The sequence below is a fragment of the Rhinolophus hipposideros genome (genome assembly GCF_964194185.1).
Source record: "Rhinolophus hipposideros genome assembly, chromosome: 23".
NCBI classification, from domain to species: Eukaryota; Metazoa; Chordata; class Mammalia; order Chiroptera; family Rhinolophidae; genus Rhinolophus; species Rhinolophus hipposideros.
The window spans coordinates 12,525,598-12,546,072 of NC_138069.1; the positions used below are offsets into that span (position 1 = coordinate 12,525,598).

Sequence of the window (20,475 nt, forward strand, 5' to 3'; positions counted from 1 at the left end):
ACTGTCTGGAGGAGTCACACACGTGAAGATGTTTCTTACTCTGATGTGCACTTGTCATAGTGTGTGAGGAAGTGAGAAGTCTTAGAGGAGGTACCAGGACCCTTTATGGGTCTCCATGATGTCATTCATTCCCCGATCCTTCAAGGCTGGGTCACTCCTCTAAACATCATCAGTGTTTCAGTTCTACTGGGTGTGCACGGGTCCTTTAGGGAGAGTCTTCTGAGCTACAGAAAAGGGTGGAATTGACACACTTATTAAGGATCCTGAAACCAAAACCAATTTGCCTGAATTACACTATCTTTAAACATATTAATTTAAAATATGGAAGGACTAAGTTAATTATTCCACTTCTTCATGTCTCATATTTCCTGGAAATTACTTCCTTTTGGGATCTGGAACATTCAAGGTGGGAGTAAGTCATGGACCAAACATTTAGACTGGTTCTTTCCACCAAATGAATAATTAAAGCAATTATTGGAAAAATTCAAAGAAAAGTCCCATTCCCTCCCTAAACAATCCAATGAAAGAAAAACGATTACATCAGGGTTTCTCAACCCTAGCCTGTATCCAATAGATGCCACTAGCATCGCCCTCCTAGGTGTAACAACCAAGATTGTCTTCAAACATCAAATATGTGCCTTCTCTGGGGGGCACAGGCATCCTTGGTTGAGAAGCACAGGCTTAAGTTATCCTGAAATAGGTTTCTCTACAAGTGCAGAAAATTGTATAGTATTGAAGCCGCTTTTATCTGATCTTCTTGATCAGGTGAATGCTAAACTGAAAAGGCAGTTTGTCTCTTTTGTTGCCCCACTGACTGTATCTATATGTTCAGATCATCCTGTTCTCCATTTGTTTTTAGCTCCCATTTGATTGTCAAAAACAAGGCCTTCCTCGCTTCATTCCTCTGGCACTGGCAGGCCTGTGCACCTGCTGTTTGATACCTTTTTGACTCCATAGATATTTAGTGATCTGATTATCTAGCCCCTTTGAGGTCTAGATAATTTCTCAGTCTCTTGGCATCATCTATTGTGCTGCTAAAGTTTCCATTCTTCCCTTCTATGTATCTTTTTCTATTTAAGACCTAAGCTGAGCCCACATAGCAGCTTGGAGAGGTTGGAGTCTGGTTGATTCGATCAGATCAGTACGTGGACACACAGTTCAGGAAGCAAAACTTTGGCTTTGAGATTATAAATGTGATTGTTGGAAGGAATCCTCTAATCACAAATTGTGCCTTACATATGTGCAGTGACTACACGATAGCAAAAAGTTTGTTTGGGGAAGGATTTTACTTGCCGTTTGAAGTGAGGAGTGGCTCTCGCATACAAGACATTTAAACCAAATTGTTATGTCTTATAATGTCCAACAAAGCACTCTGCAAACATCAGTTCTGGAGAAAAAAAAAAAAAGCATCCTACAAGGCAGGGTTATAGGCACTTCTGGGAGTTGTAAACCCATATAGGCTCCAGAAATATCTGCCTTCCAAGGGCTGGATACTCCTGAACCAACAACAAATAATCAGCGAGTGTGACAAAGAGTTAAAGTACACAGACTTAACTTTCACAATGTTTATGATGTAGTAAAGAGGTTTAAGATGTAGACCCGAGATTGCAACTGAAGGCCAGCAGGCTAAATCGGGCCCCTGGATTTGTTTTTCTTGGTTTGTATAAGGTTGATCCTCCTGAATGTCTAAGAAAGAGAGAAAAACAGAAGGAATCAAAGAAGGTGCAAACATGTAAAACTGAGATTTTAGCATGAAAATCCAGATTTCCAGCTGTCTTTGAAAGATCAGCCAACACTGGGTCCTTATTCCCTTATCTCACCGCCGTGACAGTTGACTGGGGTAGAACTGCAGCTGCCCCCTTTGTACAGAGCAGGTCCCCTCTGGTTCCCCACCCTGGCCCACTACACTCCCTAACCAGGCCTCTGTCCACTTTTGAGATGTCCACCCTAACGTAGACCACTGCAACACTTACTTTGTGTCTTTACTGTGGAAACCAACCACTGGAGCCTGGCGCAAAATAGCAGCTGTCCACTGCGTGTCAAGCGAGATGACCCTGGCTCGGGCTGTGAAGGTGGCAATAGAGGAGTGAGAAGTGGTCCGATTGGGATCTATTTTGAAGGCAGAGTCAGTAAGATTTTGTGATGCATTGGATTAGGGGCTGAGAGAGAGGATTAACAAAATAACTCAAATTTTGACTTTTACTTGGATTAATTTATTTAGAAAGGAAGCCTAGAGTTGGATATTAGAAAACCAACGTTGAACTTTTAAAATACAAATAATTCGAAAGTTTTTCTCCACTGGTACTCTCCAAATTTCACCAGTACTCCCCTAGGTGGTAAAGCTATCATATTCTGGGACTTGCTGCCAGTTGGGGGTAACGGGAGGGGAAAAGCATTGAGAAGAGCCCCAGTTACCAAGAAAAGAGAGTTAGGCTCTTGCGGCAGGAGAGGGAATGGAGGGATGTCAGCCTGTGGATGGCCTCTCCGCAGTTGTCCAAGGCCTGAGTCCCCACCTGATGTCCCCGACCCCCAGGAGGTGGCGGGGGGGGGGGAAGGGGGGGGTTGGGGGGTGGAGTGGGTGGGGTGGGTGGGGGGAGGGGGTGTCTTGAGCTACTGGGCTTGATCTCCCAAGACATGGACAGCTTTACTTCGGGGGACGCCAAGGTGGGCCCTCGCTACCCTTTCATAGGCCTGCAGCGAAGGGGGTAGGAGAGGCTCCGGGTCTCCACGTGGGAGGGTTTCAGGGCTGTGTCTGGTAAGACACGTTCACAAGAGGTTCAGAAGTTTGTTTGGAAGGTACTTCACAGAAAGAGGACTCTCTCCGCAGATTAGTCAATAAAAGTAGCGAAGTTGTATCCGATGAGGTCTCCATGTCCACTTTACGTATCACTGAGAAAATCTCCAGGTTGCCCATGTGGAGGACAGTTTTCTTTTATTCTAATGTGGGTTGGTTTGGTTAGTGGAGACGACTAGTGGCCATTGCGGTGGTGGGAGCTAATCTACTCGCACTCCTGGGTCTGGCCGTGGAGGCCAGAAGCCTCGGGCGATCGGAAATCAGAGTTTGCGGGCGCCGAGCCCAGCGCGGAGCTGCCTTCAGCCGCCCGAGCGAGGCGGCCCCGCCCCCCGGCCCGCGGCGGGCACTCGGCCGCCGGCGCGCATGCGCGGACCGCAGCGGGAGTCCTTCCCGGCCGCTTCCCTCCCTCATCCGGGTCCTGGGCGAGCGGGCGCCGTGCGCGTGTCCCGCGGCCGAGCTGCTAATAAAGTTGCACTGAGGGGAAGCGCAGCGACGGCGCCGGGAGAGTGTGCCCGGGCGGCCGGAGAGTGAGTGTGGGGCCCCGGGGAGGGCGGGCGCGCGGGAGCGGGGGCTGCAGGCTCTGCCCGGACGCGGCTCGCCCTCAAGCCCCGGAGGCCGGACTCGGGCCAAGGCGGGGGCGTTGGGCCGCAGGCGGAGCGGAAACCACCGGGCCTTCGGGGAGGGATGTAGGCCGAGTCCCGGCCCGCGGGGTCCGGGCGGGCGGGGATGGGGCGGCCCGTGTGGCCGCGGAGGCCTTTCCTGGGGCCGGGGGGGCGCCCCTGAAGCAGGGCCGAGGCCGGCCCGCGTCCCGGCGCCGCCGGAAGCACCCGGACGGTGCAGGGAGGCGTTCGGGACGCCCCCCGGGGTACCCCGGCCCCGCTGCGGTGCAGGGGCGCGCTGTGCTCCCCTCGGCGGCGGCCCCGCGACGCTGTCGGGCGTCTGGGCGAATCCGTGCGGCCGCCGCTTTGTGTTGCAACGATAAGCGTCGGCGCTCAGCGGGGAGAAGCACGCGCCGGGCAGCCGGGACCCGCTGCTGCGCGCCGCCGGCGGGGACACCCGGCGTCCGCCCCTGGCCGCCGCTTTTCACCGCTGCGAGGGTTTCTTGTCCTGCTCGGGAACGCCGGCCCCGTGGCAAGGAGAATGCCCGGCGGGTCCTTCAGGAGATCAGTCCTCGAGCTCGTTTTCCGGCCTCTCCCGTCCCCCGCCCTGTTCTCTCTCTTCCCCTTTCGGCCGCTGTCGTACGTGGAGTTTGGAGCCTAAGCTCTGAAAGCCCCCGTGCGGCGCCCGTCCTGAGTCGGAGCATGCTCAGTGGCCAGGCAGATCTGGGCTGCAGAGGGGACCGGGGCGCTGGTGGTCGGGGAGTTGGCCCGTCGCCCACTTCCGGAGCGACTGTGTCGGTGCTACCGGGACGCCTGGGGGCGGGGAGCCGCGGGCCAGCCCGGGGGTGAGGAGTGCCCGCACACCCGGGGCCGGATCGCTACCTCGGTTGTGGACACATTGTTTCCTGGCCGGCTGCAGGGCTCGAGGGGAGGGGGGAGGGGGAAAAAAAGAAGCATTCCTGGCCGCCTGGGCGTTGAAGTCGGGTGTGGTGCTGAGCATATCTTGTGTGCCTTATCTTTGCGCGGAAAAAGTGTTCACGTCGGGTTTGGTGTGTCGCATCTAGCCTGTCGCCTCGCACGACCCAAAGTGTCCCTTCTCTAGCGACAAAGACTGGGCTAGGTGGAGGTCGTGGCTTGGCCTTGTCCTGGAAGGGGAGAGGAAAGGGTGTTGGACTTGCTGTTTTAAAAATTCTTTTTAAAATGCTGTTTTAAAAAAAAAAAACACGAGCGTACTTGCATTTCCTTAGAGGACCCACCTTGCCCAGCGTGAATTCGTTTTTAGTTTTAATTTGAAAGATGAAAGGTGGAAAACTTTAGTCCTAGTAGGTCTAGTATCATTCCAAGTGGTTTACAATTTCGGCCAGTGGCCAAGGCTGTAATGTCTGTCGTGGGGGACACAATACCAAACCCGCGGTGATGGTTTCCCATTTATCGTCCGAATACTGTTAGGAAATGAGTTGGTTCCAAATTCAGTAAGGAATTCTTTATAGATCTGAACAAATTATTTTATAGTCATTTTTTTTAACTCCTTTTTTGCTAACCTTTTTCCCCTCTAAGGTGAACCCAGAGATTACAAGAATACGAAAACAACTCATAAGGGACAAGTTCACAAAATGTAACCTTCATAAAAGTTATACATATTACATACGGAATTTTTAATTTAGTTTTTATTTATAATTGTTAGCATGCTTTTCTATAGCATCCTCCTTTCCTTCCCTCTACATTGTTGCTCCCTCAGTCAGTATGGTTTTTCTTTTTCATACAGCTGCCGTTATGGCATAAACTATACCCATTTATCTTTGTTACAAAAAGCGGTCCGTCAGTTATACCTCCATTTCTTTCAGATCGTTGGCAAAGTAGGCAGTAAAAGTTAGATTAACTTTCTCGACTGGCTTTTAGATTTTAAATGCATCCATATGATATGATCTAGTGAAAAGGAGGAAGAGCAGTGAACGGGAAAAGAATAAAATACTTTTGTAGATTCTGTGCAGTTTGTTGGTATTATCAACTTGTCTGGCTCACTGGTAGGCGCCACAGAAATGGGTAGATTGATATGTGTTGCATTTCTTTCCCCTCTAGCAAAGTTAGCTATTAATTTCAGTGGGAGACAGTGGCAAAATGTTACTAATGAGGTTTGAATCAGATTGTTGTTTACTGTTGGTTATGTAACATGTTGCTGGGAGTATTATTAAAAGTTGCTTTCTGTTGCAAGGTAGAGAGGCAAGTAAATTCTGCTTACCCTCTTCGCTGGGTTTTAATTCTTGGCTGAACCTGAAGGCACATTAGACTATAACCGTAATTATACCTGGGCAGCCTGTCTGTTTCCTGTTTTCATCATGAACCCAAACATTATGATTTGCAGTGATGATCTTTTTTGTCCTTTGCGTTAAACAGACGCAATACGTTTTCTCTCTCTACTGAAAACAGATTTGTAACTTGGTCAAATCAAAGATACTGGTTTCTTCGTGTTTTGAAGAGTAGGCAGTAAAATACCACTTTTTTCATTGCTTTATTTCTTAGTTACTTAAATTGGAATACTATTTTTTGAATACTGTTTTAAAAATCTGTTTCACACATGTTGCTTAATTGTTTTATGTAAATTTTAATGTTACCAGTAATCTGTAGTCTTTGAATTAAGAAAGCCCTTTTTGTTTATGACTTATCAGTGTTTATTATTACCAGATGTATATGTTGGTTCAGGCAGTGAGCCACACATTTAGGTGAATTTCAGAGCTGACTTGAGTACACTTTAGGATATAGCTGCTTTTATTCCCTTGGTTTATCAGTCTTCCCTGTTCTTTTGGAGAGTCTGTATTTCTCTCTCTCTCTCTCTCTCTCTCTCTCTCTCTCTCTCTCTCTCTCTCTCTCTCTCCCCCCCCTCCCCTCCCCCCCTACACACACACACACACACACACACACACACACACAGAAGAAGCCTACTAGTTTATTTCTTCAAATGTTACAGGCACCTTACATGGTTTTGCCAGTCTACGCCTAAGGTCAAAGACATCGGAGATTTCCTTTTGTAAGGCACAGTAGTAGCCTCTTAGGGATGGTTCCTATCTCCACCAGCCTGGATATTCAGGAGAAAAACTATCTGGGAGGGTAGGACCCAAGAAGGCTGCACAGAGATAGGGTGCTTTCCCACCAAGGGAAATGAATGATCCCAGGAATCCTGTCCCTGGCTTTTTATACCTAATGTTTCCCCTTCCAAAGTTAATAGAGTAATAGTTATTGAAATGTTTAGTGCTGGATTATCTAGTTTGTTGCCATTGTCCAGAACTCTCAATCTGAGGGTATGTTTACTAGTTGAAGAATTACTAGAGGCTAGATTGTTGTTAGGATTAATTAATTTTCCAATCTCATAGATTGCTTTTGTATTCTAATAGCTTTTATCAGTTTACAACTTTGAAAAGATGGGGTAATTACAGAGTTACAGAGTTTTTCATAAATCATCTAGTTTTAGACATTTTAGTTTTGATATATTTTTGCCTTGGGCAGTTAGGTGGGGAGACTTTTGGTCCTATTGTAAGTACAGAGGTGGTTTCAGTGACTTTTCTTCTTGCTTTTACAATATTCCTGAGTTGACTGTGGTAACATTTTAGAAGAAAGTTCTTTATTAGACACTTCTGTGTGTGTACTACTAAAATTATAATTCACTTTTGGAAGGTAGTCGTTAAAGTACATTTTGTAAACAGGCTTTGTGGTACACCAGTCTCTGCCTATAATGTATATATAATTTACAGACAGACTGGTATACTCTATGGAAACTTGAAATGGTTTGATCTGTTGTGAGATTTTAACTGGGTTTTTTCCCCTCTTGATTTCCATATATGTTATTTTTGTTATTACTGAAAATGATAGTGAGAAAAAAACTGGTGTCACTTTCCCACCTTTCTCTGAGCATAGCAAATGGAGTCGTGGGAAGAGTCTATGCTTTTCAGATTTAACTATGATCTCAGAATACGGCTGGTGCTTTCAAGGCAAGTTTTGTTTTGTTCTATTTTGTTTTCATGATGTGTTAGGATCTGTCTAGCATCTATCTGGTAGGTTGTATAACTTGAGATCTAGTTATTCTGGTTTGTGCATTCTCAGGAAATGGGGGCATTGCAGAAATATTTCAAAGCTAGTCCTGTGTTTTCTTTACCCTTATTCACATCTTTCCACTCCTTTAAATGAGTGCCTACTTAACTGGCCATTTCCAGTCTTTGGATTTGTAAGTGTAAATTAAATGAATGCTGACTAGACCTGAAAAGGTACCTAGAGCCATATTTGCTCCCTTCTCTTCTAAGTAGGTGATTGAACTCTGGAGTGCACATGTGAGTAGGTATATGGGGAACCTCTTCATAAAGCATTGGAACATACGTGTACACAAGTTAGCACTTTGCACTCCAGAGACATTTTTTGTGAGGTAATGACTTGGCATTTGCCCTTGACGATTGTATAATTGAAAGCAAAGCACTGTAAAGATTGACCAGCTCTGTGTATGCCTGTGCCTACAAGCCTGTACAAGTGAGCTGGAATACATCTGGTAGCAATGTCGGAAGTCTTGCAGGCTCTGGGGGGGTGAGTGATACATCTTGATCAGGCTCTGCTTAATTAGAGGACTTAGAGGAGCAGGTGAAGTTTAGAGAGTGATTAAGAACTGGGAAACAAAAGTCTGGATGTGGGAGATTAAAAAAATTGTAGACTGTGTGGGCACAAAGAGACTAGGCAAGAAGATTGTGCTGTGAGAAGTGTCAGGGAACATGAGTGCAGCTCCTGTATGGCTCTGAATGGTTCTCATCCTCTCGGAGAACTTTGGATGTATTTGGAATTGGGGAGCTGCATTTGGGAAAAGGGGTGATTTAAGTGTTTCTCTAGGAAAATGGTTTTGGTACTCATGTGATTGTATCCCCTCTTCCTTATAGGTGTTCCCATAAAGAATGGGATTTGTGAATCTAGTAGAGCTTGTGGGTAAACTTGTTTGTGATTTCTTTATCTTTTCTATTTGCTGTCATGGCTGTGGCTTACGTGTTTTGTAGTAATTGTGTACCTGGATCTAGGATTAGTGTGACAGTGATGGGGGGTGTCTACTCTTGCTGATACTTGGGCACTAGTATCGAGATTAGGACCACAAAGGTGTAAGATATTTTTAAAGCTTTACCCCCAACAACCACAGAAAAAGTTCCCATTGGACGTAGTATATAGGCAAGTGACTTTCTTCCTCTGCATGTGACATTAGTTTTCAAACCTGCTGCGTACCCGGGGCCCTTGTCAAAGATGTGGGACGTAGGGTGCTGCTTTCAAATCGGATGAATCTGAATTTTGTGAGATGCTTATGATGGTTTCTTTAAAACCCCCATCTGTAATTCTTTTGTACAGGTTTGGCTGAGATGATGGTACGTTGTGACCCATATGGGCGTTTATTTGCATGGGTTGATGTGCCTAGGAGATTTTGTTAGAGTTAGCAGTGTTAGGTGACATTTTTGGATTGGTTTGCTTGCCTATTATTATGAATTGAAGCAATTAGAGAGATGTTAGAGCAGAAAGAGAAGCAGCTGTTTCGATGAATTTACCTCCAAAGTTTGGGCATGAGCAGTTTGTGTCTATGTGTCTGTCTCTGTGGGGGAGAGTGTTGAGGCCCGAGTGTGTGTGTTCATGGGATTTGGTCATGAGGCCCTACTCAGGTACCTTGAGGTAAGAATAGGACCTTTGGGTTCTTGATATTAATATGACTTCATTTGACATAGATACCTGGTGAACCTTAACGTTTTATTCATACATTTAGAGTAAGTAAAATATAACTGCTGATCTCTCTAGCTTTCCTAACAACCTTCTCCAAATCACCTGATGACAAATCCATTCTCCCAGTAGCCTTTGCTGACGCCTTGGAGTCATTGACTTCTCTGTGCTCACATTCCCCATATCTCTTCCATCAACAGACTGATTGTCTCCCAAAATATATGTGAAATTGTCTACTTCTCAGCACCCCACGGCTCACCCTCGGTCATCATCATCTCTCACCGAGATGACTGCAAATCTGTATTGGTCTCTTTGCTTTTACCCCCACGTGGCCCCCGATTTATTCTCAATACATCAACCGTGGTGATTCTTTAGTAGCATGTCAGAAAATGTCATGTCTCCACTCAGAGCGCCCAAGTGGGTCTCTATTCACTTAGCAGTGAAAGCCAAAGCCCTTACTATATAGCCAGCATGCCCAACCTGTGTCGCTTACTTGTTTGACCCCATTCTGTATTTTCTCTTCCTTGTTCACTTTATTCTCAGCCTCCACACGGGTCTTGCAGTTCCTTGAGTGGTATTTGTAAAATCTCTGAGGTACCAAAGGCATTTCCATACAGGAAGATAAATGCTCTGGAACAATGAATTCTTACCAATAGTTATTGGGAGCAGAAAGTAGTTTTCTCTGGTTTCCGATTCATTTTTCTTAAATTTCAGCTTCCAAATTTGTATAACCCTAAATATATTGGAGAGAATTCTTTTCAAATATGAATGACCCTAGTGATGTAAATCTGCTTTAGTAAGTATTTTAATATGGCCGAGGTACAGGTGCACTTTGGTTTTAAAATTTGTTTTTCCCCTGACTGTGCAAGAAATTCATGTTTAAGAAGTACAGAATTGTATGAGGCAGAAAGTGACAAGTGCCTCTCCCCCCAGCCGACCCCAACTACTAATATCCCTTCAAAAACTCTTTATGCACATTCTCTCATTCATCAGACAAGTAATTGTTGAGCTTAAATATCACTAGGCTTATGGTGATGAGTGAAAATAGATACGGCTCCTCTCCTTTACATTCTTGTGGGGCTAGACAGATAATGTAAAAATATAGGTATGTTAAGTGCAACAAAATAGAGGTATGTGGTGCAGTGAGAGTGTATAATAGGGAATTGCAGCTAGGCAGGCAGTGGTCTGGGAAGGCTTCCCTGAAGAAGAGATGCTTGAGCTGAAATAGGAGGAAGATGTATGCGTGACTGTATGCTTTGCAATGTGATAGATTCTTTTGTAATGCATGATACTTCTTGATTTTGTAAGGGTTTCATTTATGGCGGAGGTACTACTGCATTTCTTTGGATTTCCGAAGTACTGTTAGGAGTCATTCAATTGTTAGTTAGTTGCAGTTTTTAGAAAAATTTCAGGGCTACTTCCAAATTTCTAAATCTTACTATTATCCTGGTTTTCTTTCTAGCTCTGAGGTCATTTCTCTAAGAAATGACAAAACATATCCAAGAGAGGGTCATCTAGTCAGGTCTTCATAAACTAGAGGTAAATTCTAAAAGGCCAAGGGTAAGGGCAGATAATGGATACTAGTAATTTTCTTAAGTCCCTCAAGTTCTGATGTAAAAAAAGTAGCACACATTCCTGTTCTGGTCAATTACTGGCCTTCTGGGCTTGTTGTACACATTTTTTACTCTAGTTTAATACCTTATCTCTGTTGGCTATCATGTGGAAATAAATTTAGAGTGAAACTAAGTGATGTGCTAAACAGCATATGACGCTCTTTCCCTATAACTCTTTAAGATCTTGGAGATTACAGATAGTTTGATATCCTCGTGGAGATTAGCCTTATCCTGTATTTTTAGCTAGTTCTCTTGTTCTATCATTTATGTTTCAGCAAACTAGTAGTATTTCCCCATCCTGGTAGATGAAATCTCTGATTTTCTCTCTTTACTCACAATAGCTTTGGTGCCTAAGATAGAGATGCTTCATGCTGATTGTCTTTCTCCACTCCCTTCCCCAAAGGGCCATTCCCTGAATTTCTTTTAGCGCCCTATACACCCTTAGGGTATCTGCCATTACTCATTGTGTATTGTAGATAGGCATAGACACATCTTAGTTGTTTGTGAATTTGTGAGTCTTTAAAGTTAAGGTCTGGACCTGATTTATCTTTTAACCCTTTCGTTTAGTGGTTTGGTATACTCAGTAAATTATGTTGCATAAATAAGACTATAATTCTGAAATTAAGTTTAGCCCTGGTCATATATGTGCTCATATGTATATATACATATGTATATATACATATATGTATATGTATATGTATGTATGTTAATAGAAATGCCTCAGTAGGTCCTGAAAGCATTGTAGAAAGGGAGTACAGAGAACCAAATTCAATTGCCCAGCAAACCTGTGAAGACTTCAGTTACTGAGCATAGCCTTTTGGGGCTTTTCTCTATTACTAAGATAAATTTAGAGATAATGTAGAAAAGTTTTATGGATGGTTATGTTCACAATCAGCTGATTGACTTGAGTATGGGTTTTCTCAGTGTTCCTAAATTCATTTTATTTAGTGAAAGGCAAAGGGGATGTGAAAAATTGAACCAACTTTTCAATAAGAGTTGAAATTAAATCCTTGGTTACTAGAAAACCTAATCATACTCTTATTTTCAAAGGTATTGCAAGTTCACTTGGGGATCATATTGCAAGGCTAATATATGCAAATCAGAAAATACAGTATCTTACTCTCTTTTTTGTATAAATAATGAGAAATTCTTTCATAACCAAGGACTTATGTGACGTAAAATAAATCTGTTGCTTTATCCCAAACACTGATATTTATTTCAACTTGTGGACCAATGTGTTATTTTGAATGTGATTACAGGAGAAAATGGATCTATCATATGGGTACTATAAAACAGTTTTAATCCCAATATAACAGTTTCATTTAGAAATCTGAATTAAATATTATGGAAGTGGATAAGTGAAATATGGATGGACCCTTACAAATATATATATGGCAAATTCTTGTGTTAAATGGAAAATGCAGAATACCAAATAGTAGTATCATAATATACCTTCAATCATGGCCTGGGAGGGGGAGGAGACTATATACATGCAGAGAAGAAAATGTGAGGAAGTAAGTATACCAAATGTTAATGAAATGATTGTGGTTAAGCACATTTTGTAATTAGAAATTTTACATTTAGGAAAATTTTAAAAAAAGTAGTGCATTGTCTCATTCCTGAGATAAGTATGTTCTAGTGATAAGTGTGACACAAAATCTTAATGATAATTGGAGCTTTGTAACTGCAAAAGAAAAGTCTGCCATAATAAGGGTAAACTTTTACATACTAGTAGTTATAAACGTGACAGTCATTCCATGCCTACTGACTGACTTAGCTCAACTGAGAGAAGAGTGAGTTAAAGGAGATAAAGAAGTTGATGAGATGTGTTAAGTATTTAAAAAATCAAATTGAAAATGAGCACATTGAACTGGATTATCCTTGGTCTCTGAAACTATATAATCTTATTTTATGATAACGTATAATGATTTGAATGTTTTGGAGAAGTCAAAGAGATTTGAAAAACAATAGAGATTTTTGAGGAAAGAAAATTCCTTGACGAAGGCTTTCTTTTTAGGAGGTGGTATGTTATGTACAGGTTAGAAGTGGAGCTGGGCTGCCAGGGGATCCCTGGCTTTATTTCTTCCTATCTGTGTAAATAAGCAAATTACATTTAATTTCCCTTTGCCTGTTTTCTCATCTATTGAAATGAGAATAGTGGAATTTACCTCATATGGCTGTTTTGAGATTTTATTGGTTTTCGGTCTGTAAACATAAGGTCCTTAACAGTGCTTGGCGTGGTGAATATTCAATAAATGTTAGTGGTATCATCGTCATCAAAGAATGTTATTATATTTGCTTTAGCAGTTGATTTTGTAGACAGGAAGCTGTTGTGAAATCTTGAAATAGCTATATTCTTTTAAGAAAGTCAGGTGTCCAAAAGTCTCCCTCTATAAGTAACTTTTCGAGCTCATTCATGCACTTTGGTATGTTCAGGCAGTAGCAATGCAGCCCATGGTCCACGCTTTCTATAGAGGATTTCCAGCACAGCACAGTAAGAGAGGTTTATGATAACTAAGTCATCCAGGAGAATCCATGTTATAGTTAGGTCTTCATAAACTAATGGTAATTGGTTGAGGAAAAAGTCCATTTAAAATGCAACCTCTTAAAATGCAGGCCAGTATTTCAGACTAAATTGTGACTAAAAGATTGGATTGGGACTTTATCTTGAAAAATTAAAAATTTGGAAAAACATTAGGTTATAATTATAAACATGCACTAATTCTTATAATGAACAAAGAATGAATCAAGTGTAAGTGGATAGGCTAATTTTTCTCACAAAATAATTTAGTAGCATGATATAGCATCCTTCATGTTTGACATTTGTGGTACTAACATTAAGAGGATTTTAATTTTATTCCCTGAATATATCCATAAAAAATACATACTGACTTCCCCAAGGACCTCTGTTAATCCTTTGACAGTCAAGTTATTTTTTTCCTCACAAACAAGTGGTAAATTCCGGAAGCTCAGCGTTCCTCTCCAGTGCAAACCCACTGCAGGAGTGCCATCCATCTGGGCGCGCCACATTGCATCACTCCCATGGGTCTTGGAGGCAAAAGGAACCGCACGTCTGATGCTTAGGCTGCTTGCTGTGCCGTGAGTAAGGAAGTCCTTTGTCTCTGACCCAGGAGTCTCATGTCCTTTGTCAGTATCTGTGAAACAGTAACTAACTTATTTGCCTGTGGAACAATCGGGTAAAATTAAATCCCAGACCCTACATTGTTTGCCATCATTTTAATGTTTCCATCATTTAACTGTGAAATCTTAACAGTTTTTACAAATTTGCAGTTTCACTTGTAGCTTATAAACCATTATGATGAGGGAAATGCTAGTGAATGGGAACTAAATGTATAGGTGATCAGTTCACTTGCTAATTTATTTTAAAAGATTTTTTTATATTGAAGTATATGTTGTAGTAAAGTGTACAAATCTTATGTGTAGCTGAATGAACTTTTACATGTGTGTACATCTACGTCGTCACCCAAATCAAGATATAGAAAATTTCTAAATCCCCAGAAGCGTCTCTCATTCTCTCTTAGTAACATTCTTGCCTCTGATGCCATGAGGTAGTTTTGCCTGTTTTTAAATGTCATATCGGTAAAATGATATATGTAATCTTTTGTATCTGACTTCTTGAGTATTATATCTATGAGCTTCATCCACGTTTTTTAGGAATGGAATTGCTTGGTCATAAGAACTTACGTTTGGCATTAGTAGATATTGTCAAGCAATTTTCCAAAGTGGTTGGGTTAATTTATATTCCTATTAGCAATATATAAGAGTTCCAGTTGTTCTATATTGTCATGAACACTCATTCTTTTTATTCTTTAGGTCTAGCTATTCTGGTAGATATAGAGTGATATTTTACTCTTTCCTTTTTTAAAAATTTCTTTGATAACTAATGATGCTGCTGGTCTTTTGCTTATTCACTAGTGAATTTTGGTGACGTGTTTTGTTCCCTTTTTTAAGTTGAGATTTAGATAATGAGTACGTTGGATTACTTTGCACATATCACTTCCGTAGTTTGGAAAGTTACAAAACATTTTTAGAAAGAATTTCATTAAATATGTTTAAAAATTTAATCATACCATATTTAAAGAGTTGAGTGTAAGGTTTGTCCCTGCTCCTTTCCAAGTGTTAGTTTTAAGAAAACACGAATATTGAGTCTTAGGTTTTGGAATCTGTCACTCCGTATTCTTTATAAAGCCAGTTTCTTGACTAGTGACATCTCCATTCTCCAGTATCATTGGCCTTTTCTTTGTTCACATTCTCTTTAAACTCTCCCCCTTGTGTTTAATCTTCTGCAACACCACTGCATTTAGTTTTAAGCTCTTCGTTTTAGCAATACTTTATCGGTGACTCTCCTTTTTCCTACCAGTGAATGTTCTTAATATTCAGGTGTGTACTTGCTGCTCTTTTCATTCTGTTGAAAACCTATTTTTTCAGTTCTTTGCAAAAATCTTAAGTTTGTTTCTCATCTTTTCCTTGCTGAACTTGTATCTCTAGTCATTACCCTTTTCCAGTAGAGCTAACCTTCTCCCCTACTAAGCCACTTTCTCAGTGTCCTTAATTCTGTTAATGGAATTATGATTATCTTACTCACCTGGGGTGAAAATGTGAAGTTATCTTTAATTTCAAAGTATAGTTGATAGAAAAATCAATGACCATTCAGTATATACACCCTTAGTATAAGGTATGTACATGGTAAGTGCCAGGAGCTAAAGACTTCTTCCTCTGAGGATTTTGTACTCCATTTGGGAAGTTAAGATAGGTTTTTTTATCAACATCTTATATTAGTAATTAATTATAATAAAGATTCAATGACCATAGCCTTTTTAGGGTGGGGGTCATTAGGAATTCTTTACAAAAGGGGATGGATTTGAGCCCATCATTAAAGGTGACTGAGATTCCTCTTGGAAGACACAGATGGACAGAGCTGCAGGCCCTTGAGCTGGATCAGAAAGCGTGTATAGTGGTGCAGTGGTAGGTGTGTTGTAGATTGCACCTAGATCCAGCCAGCCTTCGAAGTCTTAACTCTTCTTCCACTGAATACTAAGGACCGTAATTCATGTTCTAGTAGCACTTTTCAGTTTATAAAGCATCAGTTATGTTTGTCTGCTAATTATTTCTCATGTATACACACACACCTTTTTATTACTTCAGCATTTCAGTGACGTAGGAACCATTATCCCTACTTTCCAGAAAAGTTAATAGACTTAGAGTGATACCTGGTCATGGTTGGATACCTTAAAGGACAGAGTCGGATCCTCTTCTGTTTTCATTATGCTGATTTTTAAAAATTAAAAATAGTGAATTTTTTGTTACGTAGTATTTACACACACATAAAACTAGAGAAAATAACATCTGATGACTTACCAAATTTTCTTCAAATATAGTTTTAAAGGAACCGTAGCTAAATCTTTTCCATGCTACATCCATCTTCTTTCACCACTATCAACCGAGTCAGTATTCAGCATCCTGAGGTTGGCATGTTTCATTTCCATGCATACTTTTATCTTACCATATATGTGTATCTGCATAAATAACATTTTTTTGCTTAAATTTTATACAGTTTTTATAAAGATGTATATTTTTGCAAATCGCTTTTTAAAAAATTCACTATTCAGCTACTCATTTAATAAGTAGGCCCTGTTTTAGGTCGAAGGGAATACTGTGGTGAATAAGGAAGATGAGGCTACCTTCCTACTGACGTGTCAGTGGGGAGACATATAATCAGTAAATAAAATTTATAAGGTAATATCCCGTTAGGGTAAAAGCCATGAAAGAAAACTGAGCAGGATCAGGGCATAGAAGATGATGTAGGAATGGGATGTATGCTATTTTAAATAAAGAGTTCAGGGAAGGTTCTTTTTCAGGAGGTGACATTTGAGCAGCTGAATTAATTGAGAAAGTAAGTCAGGTTAAGATTTGGGAGAGAGAAAAAAAAAAAAGATTTGGGAGAGGAGAATGCCAGGGCTGGGAACATATATGCAAAGGCCTTGGAGTAGAAGTGACCTTGGAGCCCTTGAGAAATGGAAAGAAGTCAAGTGTAGTGAAGTGCAAAGTTAGGGGAATGGTAAGTGAGTTTGGAGGAGAAGCCAAAGGCCAGATCATGCAGGTCCTATAAAGCAACGTTAGGGAATTTGGGTATTGAGCGCAGTGGGAAGCCACTGGCTGAGGAACTTTTAAGATTACTTTTACAGTGGAATTCTGTGCAGTAGAAAAGCATATGGACGCTCTTTCTATATTGATATGGAAGGACCTTGAAGATACATTGTTTGTATGTTTCTCTGTACCTGACTTTTTTCTTTTTAGTATACAACTATTTATGTAAAAAAAAAAAAAGATTGTGTGTGTGTGTACACACACACATATGTATTTGTATTTGCTTGTATTGGTGTAAAAATTCTCTGGAAGGCCATAAAAGATAAATAAAGGGATTACTCGTGAGAAGGGAAACTGGTGATGGGGAGAAAAATGGAAAGGAAACTGACCACTGTACACTTTTTATACATCAAGAAAATAATTTTAAATCATACAGAAAAGTGTTTACATCTTAACTATCCAGCCAGCCAAATTTTCACAAACTGAACTCGCCCATTTAATCACCCAGAGGGAGAAGCAGAACTTTACCAGGATGGCAGAAACCCTCAGGTTCCCTTATAGTTAATACCCTTAACCGTTCCCTTCAAAGAATAACCACCATCCTAATTTTTAATAGCATGCATTAGTTTCGCCTGCTTTCTACCAGCACTCTTAACTCCATTCTATTCATCAAAATTTGTTTTAGATTATCTACTAGTTGTATTTTAATATTAAGCAAGTAATGCATTAGTAGATTCCCTTGCTAAAAGGTTAAAACAATACAGAAGTCTGTAGAGCAAATCAGGACCTTTCTCTGTTGCCTCTCCCCCACTCCATGCCTCTTCCCAGAGGTAACTGCAATGAGGAATTTAGTGTGTAGCCTTTGTTTTGTGTTTACATACATAAGTAACTGTTCCTTTTTTTCTCTTTAGTACATATAAGGTTAGTATTTGATGATGATGATGATGATGATGATGATGATGATGATGATATGAGATTAGTAGTTAGCATTTATTAAGCACTTTTTAGTGGTAAACGACTAATCTAGTATCTGGTCTTTAAGCTCCTCTCCTTTTGTCTCCCCTTCCTCTAGGTATCTCTCCTTCGCTCCTGCACGTTCTCTCCTTCACACATGTGCTACCCTGTCTAGCTTCCATTATATTCCAGTAGTACTGGATAAGATCTCAGTCAGCCAGGCCTATCTCCTCTCTTTCCTAGGATATTTTTTTGTTTATATCCCTTTGTCTTTGAAATTTCCCTTTTTGTCTCAGGCAAGCAAACCATGCCTTTACTTTCTGACCCAAATGGCTTTTATCCAGTCCTTGATGTAGCTACAACTGAGATCAGCCCTTCTTACAGTTTGTTTAGCATATGACACTTTGTAGTCTGTGACCTACTAACGAAAAATGTGCTTTCATCCTCTTGTTATTTATCTGTAATTTAATGTAGCCAGTTTTGCCTACTGGCAAAAAATGATCCTGTGGAGGTTTGGGCATATCCATCCATACCTAGGGAGTATACCTCCCCTTTCCTGCACCCTTTCCCGTGGTTCCAGCATACCGTCTAGATACTCACTACAGGTCGATCAGTACCCAGAACAGTGCCTGGCACTTGGTAGGCTCTCAGTAAGTATATGTTGAATGAATGAATCAGTTGGCTCTTAAGATGAAACCTATTTGGTATGATTTTTATTTTATTTTATTTTTTTAAGTACCATCATGACTGTTCATAGTACATGGCACATAAAAAGCAATCAGTAATTATTTGTTGAGTTTAATTCAGTCTCATTTTACTTTATGTTTACACCTGGCTTCTAACTGAGCCCCATGTATTCTTTTCTGGGAAGAGGTACCCCAATCCAGAATAGTCCTCATGTTAGAATTTGTCAAAGGCAGAGCTGCAGCATTATTTGGCAATTTTAGGCACAAGAAAGGAAGCATCTTTTATTACTGACATCCTGTTTCCAAACATGACTCCTGCCACTTCACTAGTTGCTCATTGTCTGTAGTTGGCTGTGTAGTCACCGCAGGGGATTGCATCCACTCTTATCAGTGCAGTGCCGCTGCACATCGTTTCCTCTTGTCGGCTCCAAGAGCTTCTTGACGTGCAGAGTCGTGGTTTGCCTGGAGCAGGTTTGTTAACTTAACATGCTTAAAATATCCCAGAAGGCAATGGAATTATAAAGTTATAAACTGTCTTTTTGGGTTAAACTTTGAATTTACACTCTTTAAATCTAGTCAGCATTCTTAGTTTTAAAAATAGATACATCCCATTTTTCTGGCACTTAATGTGTGTTATGATTTATTTGAGGGTTTGGTACATTTTATCTTATGACCACATTTAATAAAATTTGCATCTAATGTGACTTGAATAAGACCATGGCTTTTGCCCAAACCTTGTAAGTCTGTGAAACATTTTAAAAAGAATAATGGCCTTAGGGAAGAGCTAGAGTTCTCTTAAGACTTTTGTTCAGATCAGGACATGTGTTTAGAATTAGCATGAACAGACATAGCATATAACATGGGTTTCAATGAAGAAGAAAATATTTCACAATCTTTAGAAGGCTATTTGGGGGCTTCCTGTTAGCATTTGGCATTGCCACTGAGTTATTTGTTCATCTGAAGAAGGAATTGAGTGGTCATAGGACTTGAGAGACAGTTTTTCTTTCTAGACTTAGGTTTTGTTTTGTTTTGTTTTACTTTGTAATGATTTTCTACTCATTTAAAAATAACACAATTTTCAATTATATTGATTTAAGTGTATGTTAATTGCATTCATTTAAATGAGGGATCTTACCCTTTTCCCCCTTTCTCTTTTAGGACTTGAACCAATGAAAGAAGCTTATGGCACTTATGAAGATAAATGTCACTCCTCCCTTTTTAATTGGAGCGTCTGCTTAGGACGTGTATATGACTTTTCACCTGTGATCTGTTCTTCCAGTAGCCACTGACTTTGAGTTGAAGGAAGGTCTCTGAAGATTTATATCAAATGACGTCAATGGCCAGCTTGTTTTCTTTTACTAGTCCAGCAGTAAAGCGATTGTTGGGCTGGAAGCAAGGGGATGAAGAGGAGAAATGGGCAGAAAAGGCAGTCGATGCTTTGGTGAAAAAGCTAAAAAAGAAAAAGGGTGCCATGGAGGAACTGGAGAAAGCCTTGAGCAGTCCGGGACAGCCGAGCAAATGTGTCACTATTCCCAGATCTTTAGATGGACGCCTGCAGGTTTCTCACAGAAAAGGCTTACCCCACGTTATATATTGTCGTGTTTGGCGCTGGCCTGATTTGCAGAGTCATCATGAGCTAAAACCATTGGATATTTGTGAATTTCCTTTTGGATCTAAGCAAAAAGAAGTTTGTATCAACCCATACCACTATAAGAGAGTGGAGAGTCCAGGTAGGTTTTACTCCCTTGAGAGGAATCAGAAAAACTTCTCTCTTCCTAATTTGCATTTAACTGGCTTTAGCAGTTAAAGGGTTATATTAGCCTCGTGTTTCCTTCTTAAAGATTTTAGTTTTGGAAGGAATACTGGATTTTGAATTTAGCTTTTTATATATAGATGGTATAGTTCCCGAGTGGCTTATTCTGATTCATTGTTAACTGTAAGCAGTCAGATGTACAATCTGCCATTCCTGTGGATGACCTGTCTATTTTATCTACGGC

General features: G+C 40.9%; 1 protein-coding gene across 2 annotated transcripts in view; it reads left to right on the forward strand.

Moving 5' to 3' along the window:
• The first annotated feature begins 3,207 nt into the window (after positions 1-3,207).
• The window catches only part of SMAD5 (SMAD family member 5), a 47,718-nt gene continuing 30,450 nt past the window's right edge, over positions 3,208-20,475 (forward strand). Inside the window, exons 1-2 of one of the 2 annotated variants that reach the window (XM_081035215.1) lie at positions 3,208-3,321; positions 19,637-20,208. In XM_081035215.1, coding sequence (XP_080891341.1) covers positions 19,806-20,208 — 403 coding nt within the window. In that variant the 5' untranslated portion in view covers positions 3,208-3,321; positions 19,637-19,805. Of the gene's footprint in view, positions 3,322-17,910; positions 18,443-19,636; positions 20,209-20,475 lie in introns of those variants that run through there. The other variant, XM_081035216.1, reaches the window with a different exon arrangement.